Source organism: Vespa crabro, chromosome 6 (genome assembly GCF_910589235.1).
Source record: "Vespa crabro chromosome 6, iyVesCrab1.2, whole genome shotgun sequence".
Taxonomy (NCBI): domain Eukaryota; kingdom Metazoa; phylum Arthropoda; class Insecta; order Hymenoptera; family Vespidae; genus Vespa; species Vespa crabro.
The window spans coordinates 2,116,839-2,136,011 of NC_060960.1; the positions used below are offsets into that span (position 1 = coordinate 2,116,839).

Consider the following 19,173-nt stretch of genomic DNA (forward strand, 5'->3'; position numbering starts at 1 on the left):
ATATATTCCATCAGAAATCGTGTATGTTTTCGTTACGTAGTTTTGTATCAATATGTTGTTTACTTTCGAATTGCATATAGTTGTTTACAATCATCATGCGAAATGAACGGTAACAAAAAAATGTTATATTACCGATTTTTTATTATTGTTGTTGTTTTCTTCTTTGCCTTTTTATTAATACCATAATATTTTTGTTTAATTATCACCATTGCTTTATATAAATTAATAATCTTTTCATTATAATAGTTATTAAAACAATAAAATAATCTTAATTTATTTTATTTATATACCTATATTACGTAAAATTTAATTTATCGAACGTGTTCCTTCGTAATTGTATTTAGAACTGTTTACATATTCAATGTAGAGAAGGAGAGAAAGAGAGAAAGAATGAAAGAGAGAGAGAGAGATGGAGAGGGAAAGAGAGAGACAGACCCACAAAGAAAACGTGGTCTGTTTTTCCTACATCTATGCTTTTGTGTCAGTATGTTATTTACCTTCGAGCAGAGAACAGACGTTTTCCGTAACGAAACACTCGGCACGTTTTTCTTTTATGTATCATAATATGTTCAAACATTTCTTAACATATTTATATATAATATCACGTGTATATATATATATATATATATATATATATATATATATATATATATATATACTGAGTTTCCTAATGGACCAACTAATGACCTAGATCTAATAATCTCTTCCGTTTACGCAGAGCCGCACAGAAGTTAAACCTGTCGTCGAGTCCCCATCGTCGACGGCGTTCCGGTGACGAGAACATTGGACCAGAAGAGCAACCCATCTTTCCTAATGGATACGCCGCATTGCTTCTCAAATCACCGCCTCCGGCACCACCGGCCCTTCTCAGGCGGATAGGAGTTAAGGAGCTCACCGGAGTTGGCAAGGTAAGTAAGCTTACTATCTTTCTTTCTCTTTCTCCCTCTCTCTTTCTCTCTCTTTTACTCCCACTCTTTTACTCTCACTTTCATTTTCACTCTCACTCTCTTTATCTTTTTCCGTTTCTTTTATTTGTTTCTATTTCCATTTATACGATACGATTTTACGGACGATCGCAAAAAGTCGAAAGAAGAATCCTATGAAAACTCGACGGTTTCTTTCTTCTTCCCTTACGAAGCTCTCGACTTTTCGTTTCTACCAACGGGAATATAAAAAACTACGCGAGTGCATAAACGTTGGAACGATAAAACTCTCTTTTTCTTTCTTTCTTTCTTCTTCTCTCTTTTTCTCTTCCTCACTGTCTTTCTTCTTCACTGTATCTCTTGCTCTCTCTCTCTCTCTCTCTGTCTCTCTCTCTTTCTTCCTCTACCCCTCTCTCACTCTCTCTCTCCCTCTCTCTCTCTCTCTCTCTCTCTCTCTGTCTCTCTATCTCTCTCTCTTTCCCTTTTTCTCACATTGATGCAAACGCGTTCGTGTTTGCCTAGGAAATAAACTACGTTGGGAATTTAAAGTGACGTATGGTCGAGAGAAAGAAAAAGAAAACGAGAAGATAGTATTTCTAGAGTAACTTCGCATAGTACAAAGTCCCAGGAGCTTTACGTGAGACAACGTCATTTTCGTTATATTTTAAGCGAGCTATCTTCGTCTTTATTTTTTCCTTTTCTTTTTTTTTTGTTTTTTCTTTTGTTCTTATTTAATTGACAAAAAAAGAAAAGAAAAGAAAAGAAAAGAGAAAAAAAGAACGAAAGCGAAAACGAAAACATTTCTACGTAAATTATAACAAAGGAAAAGGAACCGTCTGTCTGTCTGTCTGTTTGTACGTTATATTTATAATACATATCCCCGAATGAATTAATTAGACCGACGAATCCTCCTCTTCTATCATCAACAAATCCAAATATTATCAAGACTAATTAAACTGTGAAACTTCGACGTTCCGTCGATTCTATACATTTATATAACTCTTTCTCTCTCTCTCTCTCTCTCTCTCTCTCTCTCTCTCTCCCTCTCTGTCTCTTTCTCTCTCATTTCCAAATAATCGTTTAATTTCAACGCTTAACAACAGATGATGGTTTAACGTTAAATTAACCAAAAGCACAAGCGACGTACCCTAATCTCATTCCGAACGTATTACGTCGATGGTTCATCGATTTAGAAGTAACGACCGACTTCCGTTCACTTTCATTCGTCCGCCCGTTTAGCCACAAATCCGTAGGTATTACTTTTCTTTGAGTCCAATGAGAACATTGTAATGCGGTTTGATCGCAAGTGATATTATCTTTATCTCTCTCTCTCTCTCTCTCTCTCTCTCTTTCTCTCCCTCTCTCTTTCTCTCTCTCTCTCTCTCTCTTTCTCCCTCTCTCTCTTTTTCTCTTTGGTTATTCGTATCATATTGAAAGAAGAGGATTGGAATAGATCGGTTTTTGAGGACAAAGCGTGAGGAAGAGTGTACTTAACAGATGCCTAGGTGGAGATATACATACACACAAATATACATACATATATATGTATATATATATATATATATATACATATATATATATATATACATATATATATATATATATATATATATATATATATATATAATAGGAAGAGAGATACCTTCAGTACGGTTCATCATTTGAAATGCAGATGAGCTACTCGTGATGCTATAAGCCTTTCTCCTTCTCTCTCTCTCTCTCTCTCTCTCTCTCTCTCTCACTCTCTCTCTCTCTCTCTTCAAGTTCCTCTTAGGCTTTCCACTTTCATCGATCCATTATTCCATCCCTTCTCTCTTCCTTCTATAGATTACAACGCGTGCATCCTTAGATCGTGCAACCACTTCGTAAGAGCACCAGTCGAATATCCGGTTTGTACCATCAAACTGAATATCCGCGTCGGAAGCGACCGGAAACAGTTCTCCGAAGTTCCGATGGGGACCTCCAAATGTCGTCACGAATGTATAGGGTCATAAGAGAAACAGAGAGATAGGGAGATGGTTGTCTCTTGCTATTTGGATCGTACTGTTACGTTTCCCTCTTCATTCTTATGATCGTTTGGAATTCATTTATCAAGGAAATACGTGTTCGTGTTAAGGAATTAATATAAAACGAATTGGTAATTTCAATTTAATGATCTTTTCGGGATCTTTTATATTAACATTTAATGGTGGATATTATTCAGCATAAAGACGATACTTTTTCTCGAATATTAATGTTTCATAAAAGTGTAAAAGAGAATTTTTAATGGTATAGTTTTATGTATTTACATATGGAATTTATAGGAGGAAACAATAAGTTCGACATGAAGATTTTAATTACATCCATACGTAAATTTCTTTTCTAATAATTTGATGTATACACTTATCGCTCGATTCAATCTTATTTTCTTTCTTATATATATATATATATATGCAGCACAAGTAAAGATTTAAATTAGATTTTTCAATAATCCGAAATGAAAACAACGATTACCGTCCATTAAACTTTTTAATATTAAATGTACGTCGGAAATACAAAAAAGTTCGAAACTGAACTCGTAAAAAGTTTAAATTTCGTATTTTGTTTTTAACATCTACAAGTGAAGGAAAGAGAGAGGGACAGAGAGAGAGAGAGAGAGAGAGAGAGAGAGAGAGAGAGAGAGAGAGAGAAGATACTCTTTCGAGCGTAGCATCGAGAGGATCCTAAGGGGGCTTAAGGTTCGCGTCCCAGGAATTCCGGGAAGGCACAGGGTTGAAGATAGTATTACATGAAAGGGATGCTCGTTACGTTTTGAGATGCCAAACCCCTGCGGAATAAAAGCCGCCGACGTTGCCATTGCGTTTGCCGTGAGCTTGCGCTTAAAAGCCAACCCGCGGAATTGTTCGAAATTAATTCGTTAGAAATAAGGTTTTATTGTTTACCGGTTGACGGAGCTAATTAAAGCGAAAAGGATCAGACGAAGGGATGATAAAAAAAGAAAGAAAGAAGAGATGGACAGGAAGGAGAGTAGACAAACCATTCCGAGAGTAGATCGGATTGTTCAAAGTCAAATGAAGAGATACGGAGAATTATCAAAAAGTTTTTCTCATAGTTAAAATACGAAAAATTGTTCGTTTACTATTTCATTCAGTCTATTTATCAATATATATATATATATATATATATATTGTAGATAGATGTATGTATATTTACTATGGGTCACCACGAAAATTAGAGTAGTATATTACGATATAGTAGTGAACTTCAACTTTAGTTTTAATGAAATGTATGTACGTGGTTGAACACAAGCTACCGACTCGTTTATGATCGTTCATATATCTGTTAGACGATGTCGTATATATACACTGATTTCTCTCTCTCTCTCTCTCTCTCTCTCCCACCTCTTCCTCTCTCTTCGTCCAAGTCGTCTCACAGACGCTTGAATATTTAGTATCTCTATGAAGAGAGTGAGAGAGAGAGAGAGAAGGAGAGAGAGAGAGTAATTAAACATCCGCACAGTGCGTCGAATACTGACCAAACGTAGCTTTGCTTTGGCTTTATGCATGCTCAGTCGCCAATCTCTTGTTCTCGTGTGGACTTTCTCTGTTCCGTTTATATACCGTCTGTTTGAACGTTTCTCATGTTCGGATGCAAGAGATTTTAAAGGTTCTTGTTCTCTTTCTATCTCGTGTTCATGTATCCGTCAAAACCGTTGTTACCGTCTCTCTATCCATTTCGGTCTGCTTCACCGGCTAACAATTTGCTCTCCCTTGCGTCAGACTACAAAGCATATACCATTATTTAACGTGCCGTCGTTGGACAACTACGATGACAAAATGATACTTATTAGCCTTTTTCGAATAGCATTGCTATGTGTTTGAAGGCCAAAAACTATTTTTGTTTTTTTTTTGTTTTCTTTTTTTACTTCGTCTTTTACTCAACGATGTTTTAATTACTTCGAATAGATCGTATTTTGAGAGAACAATTTATTGTTGTTGTTATTGTTATTGCTTTTTTTTTTATTGATTGAAGTTACCGTATTAAAATAGCAGACTTATTTGTGTCCGATGTGAAAAGAAAAAAACAAAAACAAAAAAAATGCGAAAAGAAAGTTCTGTAAATTCTTTCGAAGGACTCGAGCCGATTCCTATTTATCCCTCTTCGTGATCCAATATACGACTCCGTGGCTTTCGCTCGCAAGAGGAAAAAAAATTGGGAAGAGAAGAAAGGCAAAGGGTGTGCTTTTGCGAGAGAGTGAGAAAAGAGAAGTGGAACTCGCTCGTTTCATGATTCCTGCTAAAATAAAAGATAGAAGGAGAAAGGAAATAAAAGAGAAAGAGAGAGAGAGAGAGAGAGAGAGAGAGAAAGGGGAAGCGTGATTTTTATAGGTTCGTACAGGCGTGTATCGAGCAGTTTTCTCTTTTCTACGACGGTGAAGAGAAAGATGGGTTCGTAAAGAAGAGCTTGGGACTACTTAGAAAAGAAACGAGAAACGGTTAGGGCTAGTTGAACACGACGAAATGAAGCGTGACCACCGATGGTCCTGGTTCCCACCCGTCGAACAAATTCCAACTTTCTTACTTGTGTCCCTGATCGAACTGCACGGAAGGATAGAAAACGTATGTATATGTCTTTCTCTCTCTTTCTTTCCCTCCCTCATTCTCTCTCTCTCTCTCTCTCTCTCTCTCTCTATATATATATATATATATATATATAGGTACCCTAATGTACATATATATATTTATACATATATATATATATATATATATATATATATATATATATATGTACCCTAAAATTCGAATTAAAGTAAACGAGAGAGAGAGAGAGAGAGAGATCATGTAATTCACAAAAGAAAAATGAATAAATCCATTATTATTGATTGTTTTAAGATAATAAACTACTATTTCAAAGACGACAAGTAATGATCGTTTCCGTTAGCAGTGGCGATGGGGAGTGGAATGATGTGGAACGCAGCGCAGTCCTTGGAAAATTCGTTTTCTAAGCGTTAATCATTTTAGTCGGGTTGGATTATCGTCAGAACGATTCGAAGTATCTTTCTTTGGGCTCGAATCAAGATCGAATTTTCATGGCGGAAGAGAATCGAAGAAGGGACGGTGAAGGGCTCTGCCTAGCTGTCGTTTCGATACGAATACACGTGCGATATCGAGGGAGATAAATTTATAAAGGGGGAGTTCTCGAAAAAGAAAGAGATAAAGAGAGAGAGAAAGAGATTTTGTATTTCTTGAAACAAGGAGGTGCCAAGAAGAAAAAAGAGAAAAAGAGAGACAGAGAGACAGAGAGACAAAGAGAGAGAGAGAGAGGGAGAGAGAGAGAGAAAGAGAGAGAAAGGAAAAGAGAGAAAGTTAGGCCAAATAATGATTTCACTAATTCGAGAGAATCGATGTGACGACGAGCGACATCCCGGAAGGCCATTTTCCTGGTGCCATTTCTCGCGCTCGGTGGACCAGGAAAACTACACGAGAAAAGTTTCCTGGCACACGTTTACCTACCTTCTACTGTTACTCCTACCCCACTTCTTTCTCCCCTTCCCTTCTTTTACTTTTACGGAGAGAGCCAAATTGCGTTTCTCATACTTTTATCGCTACCATTTCGCTTTACCTTTCTTTTTCTTCTTTTTATCTGTTTCTCTATGCTCTTTCTCTCTCCTCTCTCTCTCTCTCTCTCTCTCTCTCTCTTTTTTCTCTCATATAGTCGATAATATTACTGTAGAAACTGTACTTCAATAAGATCGCTCTCGAAACAGCTATCGTCCTTCCCTTCCTCTCTTTAAGGGACATTTAAACGTTTAAAGAGAAAAAAGAAAAAGAGAAAAAGAAAAGAAAGAAAGAAAGAAACGGAGGAAAAAAGGATGAAAAAATGAAACTCATCTAGATTGTCTGCTCGTATAATTTTTTTTCTTTTTCTTTTTTCTTTAAGTATTTACATCTTTGAAATTTTTTTTTTTTTTTTTAATTGAACCAACCCCCTCATTTCTGATGGTTGTATTGTTCTCTTCTCTCTTTTGGATTTTTTCTTTTTGTTCTTTTTCCTTTTTTTCTTTATTTTTATATTTTTTTATTGTTTGAAATCATTCTTTGAATCACGTTGCATAGTTTCAAACTCTGGCTTAATGATTTCATTTGTTTATTTAATCTTTTTTCTTTTGACTTTATTCAATGTTTTATTTATTTACTGTTTTTACTCGGACATTGTTTTATAATGTTACAAAATATGTTTCTTGTGATCGGTTTTTTTTTTATAATAAGCAAATAAGATAATTAATCATGATATATAGTACGTATGACTTATGTTTATTATAAAAAAAAAAATTAAAAAATAATAAAAAATAAATATCTAGAAACAAATAAATATCTAGAAACGTACTATGACTATAATTGTAAGTGATTAATGAGATAAACTTAAGGAAATTCAATAAACTTTAATGAAATATTAACGAATCAAATAGTCGGACCATTTAACTAATCAAATAGTTAAGCAATCAATCAATTTACTAATTCCGCTTAATTAATTTATCTATTAACCGCTAAATTAGTTTATCACAAATTCACAAATCTTATTAAAGCATTGACTACTATTATGGCAGATTATTAATGATCAATTCCTAACTTTGTCAAAATTATTTAAAATTTTTATAATATTTCTTAGAAGTTTAATACGATCGTGTATAATAATAAGAGTAAATAATACTCTATTATATTTTGGTAAAATAAACAACATTACATATGTGAAACGTCAAGTGAACGTATCGATTTATACAAAATTAGTTTATATTATGAAAATAACAGTTATATAAGTAAATTTTATGAATTTAATTGACATAACTAAATATATTTATAAATATTATTGATTATGATTAAATAAAGAATACTATTGACATACAATACTTAGGGTATATTATAATAAATAAAAAATAACTGAATCTAATTTAAATATCTCTCATAATTTCTTATTATTTTATTAAAATGAAATGCTGTATAAAAAAAGAAACAAAAAAAGAAAACCAAAAAAAAAATTTTAAGAAAAATATTAAGTGAACGCTTTTCGAAACTTGTACGAAATTAAAGTTAAATCATAACTTTTTTTATAACGTAATAATAGCTGTAAAGAAGCGATAATAATAATCTAAGTCGAGCTCAAAGGAATCGCAAATAGATATACGTGAAACCTGATCGATACGATTGTCAGGAGTCTTATTCCGTTTCATTAAGAAGGGAAACGAGGCAAGAACATGCGCAATTTGATCTGAAGGAATCTGCTGACCAGGATTCATCGTACTCTCGTAATGGTTTGAAGCCGCGCGTTTGCTCGGTTTTATTGAAATGTCCGGTCTTGCGCGTCCCCTCATCTATTCTCGACGGACGAACGACGGAAGAAGACGAAGGGTGCCGAGCGACGCGATACCACCCTTCCAACCTCAGAATGCCTAATGAGGGCTTCTGATTTTACTGAGACTCGACGGACCTTTGCACTCCAGCTTACAGTCGACCCTTAACCCCTTTGAAATGTGGTCGTTGAGAAACGGGAAGAGAATTAAGCGTGAAAAAAATAAAAAAAAAAAGAAAAAAAGAAAAAAGAAAAAGTCGATTGTTATCTAACTCACGTGGTATATCAATTAAAAATTTGCAATTCGATTAAAAGATTAGTATTTTTTAAATTATTGATGAACGAATAATAGTTTTGTACATAGATATTATTGTTATAAAGCATTTCGTTTTGCCAAATAGGAAATATTCTCTGTCCTATATAATTATTTGTTGGTAAAATTTTAATTTTTTGAATATTCATTATTTTTCTTGTTTTATTTAATTCTTTACAAATCACATGCTTATGTACATATCTGTAATTAGTAACTTTTATTTTATGATAATTCATTGAAGGGAAATTATATAATCGTTTGTTTCATATTCAAAAATTTTAATGTTTATTATAGGTAAATTTAAATTATAAAATAAGTTTTATATCGTGTAATTTCTTTTTTTTTTGTTTTTTTTTGTAAACATAAAAAGAATTTATGAGAAATGGATTTTATACAGAATTAAATAAAATGAGCAGAACTTCGTTAGACCTAATGTTTACAGAAATATCGATCGTAGATTGTCTCGTGGCGATGTAACCTTTATGTTTCCATATCTTCCTTTTCGTGCGTATAGTGCTTTTCGGTTTTGTTGATCAAGCCAGTCACACTCAGGTCGTAGTAGAGTGAACAACGTCGTGTAAGTCTCTCAATTAATTTTACTTTTATCTTTTCTTTTAACATTTTTCATATGTATAATATATCATATTGTATTCTATTGATATAATATGTTATATCTCAAGTAACGTGTGAATATATACATAATATATTTATTTTGTTTGTTTCGAAATTATAAGTAAACATATATATATATATATATATATATATATATATATATATATACTTACTTATTTTATTTGTTTCGTAACCAAAACTGGTATTAATTAGATAAAAATCGAATATTAGAATTTAAAAACTTTTTCTTTTTTCTTTTTTTATAGAAAAAAAATTAAATTATATATTTATGTATATCTATATATAATTATATATTAATGTGTATTATATTGGATTATTCATTTTACACGTGTTATCATTGAGCGCCTAATCGACGTCTACATTTTTCTTTTGGCTTCCTACCTACGTTCTAATTCGATTGAAAGTGATAACAATGTCTCCCCAAAAGGGGTTATTTTAATAATTAATTAATCTGAGGGGCATCCGAGGTAACGGAGAAGAGCGACGTTAGGGATGTTTGCGGACAGTCCATGGGGACCATAGGGGGACCACGCGTCGTACCACGTGGTATCCACAGGATAATTGGAGGTCACTGCGGTTTTAGGGAACTCTCCTCTACTCCTACTTGGAACGTGCGACAGAACGTCGCATCCTCCTCGAGGAATGCTAAAATACAAGATGGAGAATAGATTTCGCCGAAGGAATCCTTTGAATACGCTTCAACCTGTAATTGATCGATCCGTTTTCATTATATTATTATTCTCGTTTGAGACTCTCTATTTTATTTATTATTAAATGTAATATTTTAATAAAGTGATAAACGATATGCGATATTCATGCGTGATCAAAAAATATGATCAAAAAATTTTTTTTTCATGGCAGGTAGTCAATAAATAAAATATGTATATATATATATACATATATATATACAATATATATATATATATATATATATATATATATATATACACAAATATATGTATATAATGTACATGTCTTATTTTTTTTTCAGCATTTTTCTTGTCAGTACAATTGAGATAAACGCATATATAGAATTGACTTTCACGAACTTGATAAATTGTCTATCTAATTATGAGACATTTCATTTTTTAGTATATTTTTCGAAGTATTTGCTGTTCCTAAATTGTTCTTAGAATATTAGACATAATTGTATCGATGATAAAAATATTAAAGATTCAAAGTTTTTTTTTGGATTTCTTTGATACTATCCTAGACTATATCACGTGAGGATCGATAAGTAAACAGATATTCGTATAGCAACGTCATGGAAGCGTTTAATTAGCGAACGAGCTTTGATCGAATTTCAATGGAGGTGCAATTAAATCACCGACGAAACTCGCCAAGCGTTAACGAGAGTAAAAGAAAATAGAGAAAAAAGGAACTATTCATTTCCTTGTTCGTGTGTAGTTAGTTTGGAAGGTAGCTATCGATTTAGATTTTTCCCAAATTTTTTCTTTTTTCTCTTTCTTTCCCTTTTTTCTTTTTTTCTTTTTTTTTCTTTTTTCTTTTATTTTATTAACGAAGGACGAAAGAAATTCGATCCTTCGTAGAACATTTTTTTGTCCTTTCTGTCGAATAGTATCACATTGCTCGTTAGTTTTGATAATATTTTCGAAACAAATTAATTACTATGTAATTAAGCGAAAAATAAAAAAAGAATAAAATCCAATCTATCGATCGTATATCTAAAAATTGTACATATATTATAAATATTAATTATAATTAATTATAAATATTAATTAAACATAATTCGTAGTTTTAAATTAATCATTTTGTAATAATATTCTTTTGGATTTATATCTGTTATTTCATGCTTAAATGCGATTGGTAACACGTGCAAGAGATTTCGAGCAGGCAATTATGCGTTGCGTAGTCGTAGGGGTGAAATGTAGGTTACGTTCGGCATGTACATAGAAAAAGGTAAAAGAGAAAAGAAAACTCATGTTAGAAGAGGAGAGAATGTTGATGTCATGGGTCGTTAGTTCGGCTTTCATTAAGTCTCCACTTGCCCTTTCGTTTATCGTCGTTGACAAAAACAAAACACGTGTATATTTTGTTAGTAGAAAAGAAATAATATTTCCAAAACGGATTTCTATTTAATTTAGCCTGATCAAACGACGAAACGGTGGTTTCGTATGCAAGTAGGTATAGAATATATATATATATATATATATATATATATATATATATAAATATATGTACATTATATACACATACACATAGATATAGGAGGACGATGAAAATCTAGAAGCGTTGACACGCTGAACAAACGAATTATCTCGTGCGAAGTTTCTTTGCCTCTTGGCGATCTCGTTCTGGTCGTTTTCATGGTGTTCGCTAAAAGATTTAAAAAAAAAGAATAGGAAAAGAAGAAAAGAAGAAAAGAAAGATAAAATAAGAAAGAGAGAAAGAAGAAAGAAAGAAGAACATAAGAACTGAAGATATACCGTGAAATAATGGTTTTAATTGAAAAGTTACGCTTGTGAGAAATTCTCTTGCTCAATATCATATTTACCAGTAACTCGCTTGAGTAAACTCGAAAGAGATTGAGGAGAAAGAGAGAACGAATTATATATATATATATCCATATTTATATACTTTTTATAAAAGTTTAATTATTCCGTACTAATTTTGATCTTTTTTATTTAAACGCTATGTATATATCCTCTTTGAATTTGCTCGTAAAATTTTCTTTAAGAAATTCTGCAATGAAACTTTCGTACATTTTCTTCTTTATGTCTTTTCACTATAATATTCCTTTTCTTTTGTTAATAAGAGAATACATCATGTAATGAGGGATACGACATGTTGTTTTATTCAAAACCATCGGCTATCTTAAAAACTTGGATTTCACATGTTCTCTCTCTCTCTTTCTCTCTCTCTCTCTCTCTCATTTCTTCTCTCTTACTCTTTTTCAGCTTAATAATAATATCGTGGCCGATGTTTCGTACTCAGTTTACCGTCTCGACGTCGGTTTCTAGCGCGAGAAAGGGTTGCACCCATTATCACTTTTACCAGCTTATGAATTTATTAGGAAGTTCCAACGGGGGTAAAAAGGTGGGAGGGGATATATATATATATACACACACACACATATATATATATACACCAGCCATAAGATACAACGGTCAGAGTCCATACTCACGAAAATATGGCTAAACTCGACTCAACTCGACTCACTCTAACTCATTTTCCCTTGAACCAAGTCCCTTCTTTCCTCCCTCCCACCAGACGACAGTTTTTTGTAAGGGTTAATTTTAATCACATGATTCATACTCTCGTGAGCATAATCGCGTAGGTTTTTCAGTCTAATTCCTTCGCAAATTTTTGCGCTTGTATTAAATCTAATTGAAAATCTAATTAATTTAAAATTAAAATTTCAAATAGGAATACCATGTTTATATATGCACTGTGTTTCTGTATACTGTGTCTTATGCTATTTTTTTTTCATTCTTTTTAATACCTTTATTATAAATTTATATATTTACGTTTATATATGTTTAGAACTTATCATATATAAAATATTAAATGTGTTATATATAAATTTTTATTTGCCCTATATGATGAAAAGCAGATTGATATGAGTGAATAGATAACTCTATTAAGTAGTTACACTAAATTTTTAAGAATACGCATTGTTGAATTAAAAAGACAAAAAGATAGATAGATAGATAGATAGATAGAGAGATAGATAGATAGATAGATAGATAGAGAGAGAGAGAGAGAAAGAGAGAGAGAAAGAGAGAGAGAGAGAGAGATGAATCATTGTTTCAGTGAATGTGGCAGGTAGTTTCGAAGCTAGCAAAGCAGCGAAGCGTATAAAATGAGCGTCATCCTTCGTCTCAACGTTCATACGCTAACTTTCCGTCGTAATTAACACTCCTAAGTGATTCAACGAGGCAGCCAACATTTCTAAATATAACGTTGCTCTTGTTAAATCGACCTCGTTACGAGTTCATATTCAGGTCTATACAAAATTATTCGAATAACTTTTCAAAATTCATCATAAATTATAATTTCGTATGCTCTGAAAATGTTTCAATTGATAATAAAAGAAAAAAATGATCATAGACTTATACAAATTTTTTGAAATTACATGACATAGATTAGAATATACAAGCCTTGATTATATCGAGAATAAAAGGATTTTTAAATTTTTATAATTAATAATAAGGAGACACCGTATATTTTTATAATTAATAATAATTAAACATCGAATGTAATTTTCGTATTAATAGAAAATCATAATAAAAGAAAAAAGAAAAAAGAAAAAATAATAATAATAACGACAACAATAATATTATGTATAATAATAATGATATCGATGTCTTCTTTTAATTATTATTATTTACTATTTTAATTAATTATTTTATTAATGCGAAAACTAAATTTAAATGAATTATATTTTGTTAAATTATACATATATATATATATATATATATACTTACTCAACATTAATTTAAAGTATAAAATACTTATATTATATATATATATATATATATATATATATATATATATATATATATATTTATATATATATATTATACATTACATATAATATATATACTTATATTATATATAATGCGGCTCTTTCGAAAATAACACTTCCTACTATATAAATTGTATGGAATATAAATAAATAGATATGTACAAATAGAAATCGTTTAAGAAAAGTTTTAAAATAACAAAGTGAAAGTATTCCATTCGTATCGCATTCAAGATTCAATAGAATAAAAAAAGAAAGGAAAAAGAAATAAGATAGGAAAAGATAGAGAAGGGAAAGAAAAGAAAAAAAAAAATCGGTCTCGATGTTGTTTAAGATCAATAAGTAATTCGTATCGCGTAAAGGACGTTGGACGGAAAGGCATGGCCAAAGGATTTCCATCGAAATATTCTCTCGTAAAGGCGGCACGTATAAATCGAATGGAATCTGAAAAAGGGTGCGCTATCGAGCGACGTGCGCGTGCTCATGCTGCGCTTCAATCGGTCTGCCCACTTTCTGTTTGCTCGCTCAATGAGTATTTCGGTGTAAACGAGATTCGACGGCGTAAGAGGGAGGCAGGACACTAGGAGCGTGGACGTGCGCGCCCTCGCACCTATACACATATCCATGTATAGACATATACCCCTATACAGAAACGAAATGTGTGCCTGTGAATGACGAGAGAGAGAGAGAGGGAATAGTGCACCGAGGAAACGCTGTTTAATTTCAACGAACATGCTCGATGCGTCCGGTGCTTTCGTGTTTGACGAACGACCGATGTGTGTTCACTTTCGTATATACCTACAATGTAAAAGGAAATCCTTTTAGGAAGTTCGTATGCTTTTCTTCTCTTTTTTTTTTCATTCCTTGCATCATTTTATTTCTTTTCTATTCTCTTCCTTTTAATTTTTATTTTCCTTCCGGTTTTATTTTCTTTTGTTTTTATTTTTATTTCTTTTCTTTGTCATTCTTTATTTTTACAAAAAGATCCTATATCATTAAACGAATTTCTTAACATAGAGACAAATGTCACGCGATTGCGACAGATCATAGAGATTTTTAAGTAGAGATGCTTAATCCTTCTTTTTTTTTAGATATAATAATATAAATTACGTTGCTAAACGTGTTTTTGGGAATTATTTATTAATGTGTAAAATAGGTAATTTAAAGTTGACACTTTCACGCGCGTAAACTCACAGGACTTTCTTTTAAGGACTATATATGTATTTATATATCACTATAAAGAATCTAAGATATTAGTTGGACACTGAGAGATTTAAGAAAATGTATTGGATAAAAAATGCATTGTAACCATTGTTAGAATTTATTTATTATTTAATTGAACACGTAGTCTTGAAGAATATGTTAAACCGGGGCAATAAATGAACATAGCAAATGGGCTCTTAAACAAAACGAGCCTAGACAAACGATTTTGTCTCTATGCAACACTTCCAATAGTAATTTGTCTCAAATAGCAACTTATGCGGTAGTACTTTGGACAAGTCACTTTAGACAAGGAACGAACACAGATCAGATTGTTTAAACATTCTAAACAAAGTATCCTGAGACGACCAATAAGTATCATTCCTTCCTTTTATATGCACTTTCCTTTTTTAATTGGAACTCCTCCTTTTCCTTTTTCCTTTTCCCCTTCTTAATTTCATTATTGTCTTCAGGAATAGTATTACGCAAATATATACACGAAATAATTGTATTGTATTAGAATTCGTCGAATATATTGTTATAAATTTTCATATAATTACGAAGTTTTATATCTTTCTCGTGAGTTTTCCAGGATCTGTAATAATACAAAAAAAAAATTAGATTTTCCTTTCATTAATTCGCAAGAAAACCCAACGAGTGTTATTTTATAAAGCTTATGTCATCGGCCTTTTTGTCTTTTTTTATCGTGACTTCGAAATGGGTCTAAGACTATATCATCTTAGGAAGATTAGAAAATAAATTTCGTAAAAATCTCGACGATCATCGCTATAGCTACGATGCGAGATGCATAAAAGTAATACTTTCTCCTAATTACTAACGCCCAACAATTAAAATAATTTAATTTCATTATCTTGATGATATTTATAATTCGTCTATCTCATGTTTATATTATGTAATATTTTTAAGACCATTAACATAAAAATAATAAGTTTATTAAAATAATTATGGTTTTTTGCATGACGACACATATTGTGACGAATACGTTTCGTTTATTCATCTTATATTCGAAGATTTTTATAGCTTTTAAAATTTCCAAACGTATAAATAATCAAATTTATTAAAATAATAATTTTTTTTTTTTTAAATAATTAAAATGATAAATCTCAATTCACAAAATAATAAATCACATTTTATGAGAGTCGAACGATCTTTCATAAAGTCGAATTAATTTACGGATTAATTTAAACAGAAAACATCGTTAATCATAAATCTTAATATTCATTTAATATTGTATATTTATTACGTATCACTTATCCTCTTTTCATTATCATATTCTTTCCCGGAAATAAACGTCAACGTTCGAGGTTATTAAACATCGATTTTAGTACTAAGATAGATGACGGATATCAAGGAAAGCTATGATTATGATCGCTTATAAAGATCTTGTTGATATCCAAGCTTTCGAATAACTCGAATATCTCTCTTTCTCATTCTCCCTCTCTTTCTCTCTCTCTCTCTTTAGATCGGGGTAGGTAAATGGAGAAGGATAGGATCTGTATTGTGGCACCGGTTTAATAAATGTCCCTGACGCGTGGTCGGCAAGGGTACAAATCGCTTGGAACCGCAGACACAATGCTTAGTAATGGTGACCGACGGGCTCACGTAACGCCCCCTTGACTCTGCTTCCTGGTTAGCGACAGAAGAGAGAGTGAGATAGAGAGAGGTAAAGAGAAAGAGAGAGAGAGAGAGAGTGCTCCATTCGTTATGTTCCTTCGCTATTGCTAACCCAAAGCCCAACGCTTGATCGCACGCGCGCGCGATCAGCACGATTTGATTTCGACGCGAATCGTCGGACAAACGAGCTTAATTAATCCAACCGTTTACTACCTTCCCCGTTTGCCTGTGGCCAAGCCCAACTGACGCGGAGACAATACAAAATATCCTGCCGTTTCAACGTCCACTTCTCTTGAAATGATTCGCGTTATATTATATGACGACGTCTTTCATTTCATAAAAGTACGATCTTGGATAAAATCGAATTAATTTACGGATTAATTCTAAACAGGAAACATCATTAATCATAAATAATTATTTGATATTTTATATTTCATTTCAATTCTTCTCCTGATAATTCAGATAAAGTAAAATTTAGTGTAATCGTTATAATTTTAGTTATTATTACTTGAACGTGTATAGAATAGTATGTAGAGATTAAACATTTAGAAATTTTTTATATAAGATTGAAAAGCTTAAATAAGACTTTAAATTAATATTTAATTAATTAATTAGAATTTTATTTAATTTCAAATAAGATTTTAATAATTCTTGGAATGTTTATTTTCGTGAACATTTATTAAGAAAAAAAATAAAAAAATAAAAAAGAATTTTTTCTCGGATTATCAGTTTAGAATATAAAGTAAGAAATAATTTAATGTTTTTATTTTAACGTTTTGATTTTATTTATTATTGTAAATGTAATTACATTAGTACAGTGATTTTGTTAATATGAAACTGTCAAATAATTACTTTGTCAAATAATTACTAATAAAATTAACTTCATAAATCCATCGAAATGCTTACGATTTTTAATATACTTTATGAAATTTTTTTTGAAACCACCTCTATTATATTTTTATACACGTATGAAATGCATACGTAAATAAAAAAGAGGGCAATTTCTTTTTGAAAATGGTTTTCATTTCACGTCTGTATAACTTCTTGTTCAAAAGAAACAGCCATTTGAAGTTCGCCATTCATGATTTCATTAAATACCTGCTGTGAGTAAAAACATGTGTATGTTACGTTGTGAATAGAAAAATCTGTTTACGATGACCAGCTGATCTGTAAGTTCCAAAAATTTACATAGATTAGTGGACTTCCAAAAAATTATGTGTCAGTGTGTCAATATAATCAACTATTATTTATATTTGAATATCTCCAAAATTAAAAGCCTTAAAGACATGAAAGTAAAATCATTACAAAGAATAAATCTTTCTCTAATTTTTTTTCTCTCCTTTGATCATCATCGTTTAAACGATTATCATTTATTATGAACAATTTGTTAGAAATAATTTTGAAGAATAATATTTTTTTTTAATCTTTACCTACTGATATCCATAAATCAGGTACATATCTAAACTTAATGATTTGTTATAAACAATTTATTATAAACGATTTCTTGTAAAATAATTATTCTTTTTTAATAATTAAATAAATAATCGCATCCAAAGGCGCGGATGGAACATGACGAAGCAAAGGAGGCTAGGGTTGATAGTTAATTATGAGCAAAAGAATGTCGAAGGTGTTTTCGTAACCATAGAAGAGAGTGTGAGCATTCAACGCGATATCGACGAAATAGTTACGAAACGATTTTGAGTTCCGGAATTTCAGAAGATTCCAGAGGCTCGCGGTTTCGCCATCAGGAACTTCACATATTGTCTATCTTTATTCGTCAGAGTCGGTCTAAGAGATAGATATATATGTACATACATACGTGTGTGTCGGAGCCTTCAGTTCACCATAATGCCGACGTTCTTGAATAAGTTATTTTCTCAAGACCTGAGGTGGACTTCGGTCCTTTGCAGCATTGATGCAACCGAAGAATCCTCTCACGCATTCCCTTTGAATCTCACGTTTTACCGTCGTGTCTTCGCTCTAGATATATATTCGACTATACAACGTCGAAGGAGAACTTTATTAAAGCAAAGCTTTGCACGACTAGACTATGAGCAACATCGTAGAAATATATTCAGAAGGATTTCCCTAGACGAGAATGAAATATGTAAGATGCAATATTGCAACGTACTTATCTATATTACCTATTCTCTTCTCTTACTTGATAATAACAACAACAACAACAACATTTATCCAAACATCATAAAGTTCCTATATATCATCTTTATCCGTGCCAATAAACGAATTCTTTTGAAATATCTTCTCCTTTTTTTCCTTAATCCGCGTTTTTAATCCGAATATAATATTTAATTGAACGAATAAATAGATTGATTCCTTTAAATTTATACTATTTTATATTTGTAATTAGTATTAGGCAATATTAATTCAATAAAAATAATTCCTATCTCACGTCCGATCACGAACGAATGTTAGCAAAAAAATTGCTACGTTAATGATAATCAAAGTAGATAAGAAACCATCGATGATGAATAAACAATGTTCATGTAATTTTTCGTACGAGTAGTAACATTAAAACTACTTCAATGTAATTTGCAGATAGGAAGGTAGAGAGAATTCTAGTGAGATACGCGATGCTGGGTAGGATGGGTGGCGGCGGGTGCAGAGGGCAGGAGAAGGGGGAAAAATTGCGTTGCGAA

The 19,173-nt window shown here is 31.8% G+C and overlaps 1 protein-coding gene across 4 annotated transcripts in view; it reads left to right on the top strand.

Annotated features, from left to right (window-relative positions):
* LOC124425104 (kinesin-like protein CG14535) overlaps positions 1-19,173 on the top strand; it is a 256,470-nt gene that overhangs the window by 115,746 nt on the left and 121,551 nt on the right. For 3 of the 4 annotated variants that reach the window (XR_006942428.1, XM_046964976.1, XM_046964977.1), the window contains exon 2: positions 719-908. Coding sequence is in view for 2 of the 4 variants with exons in the window: in XM_046964976.1 (XP_046820932.1) it covers positions 719-908 (190 nt within the window). In the remaining 2 variants the exon portion in view is untranslated. Of the gene's footprint in view, positions 1-718; positions 909-5,005; positions 5,522-19,173 lie in introns of those variants that run through there. The other variant, XM_046964978.1, reaches the window with a different exon arrangement.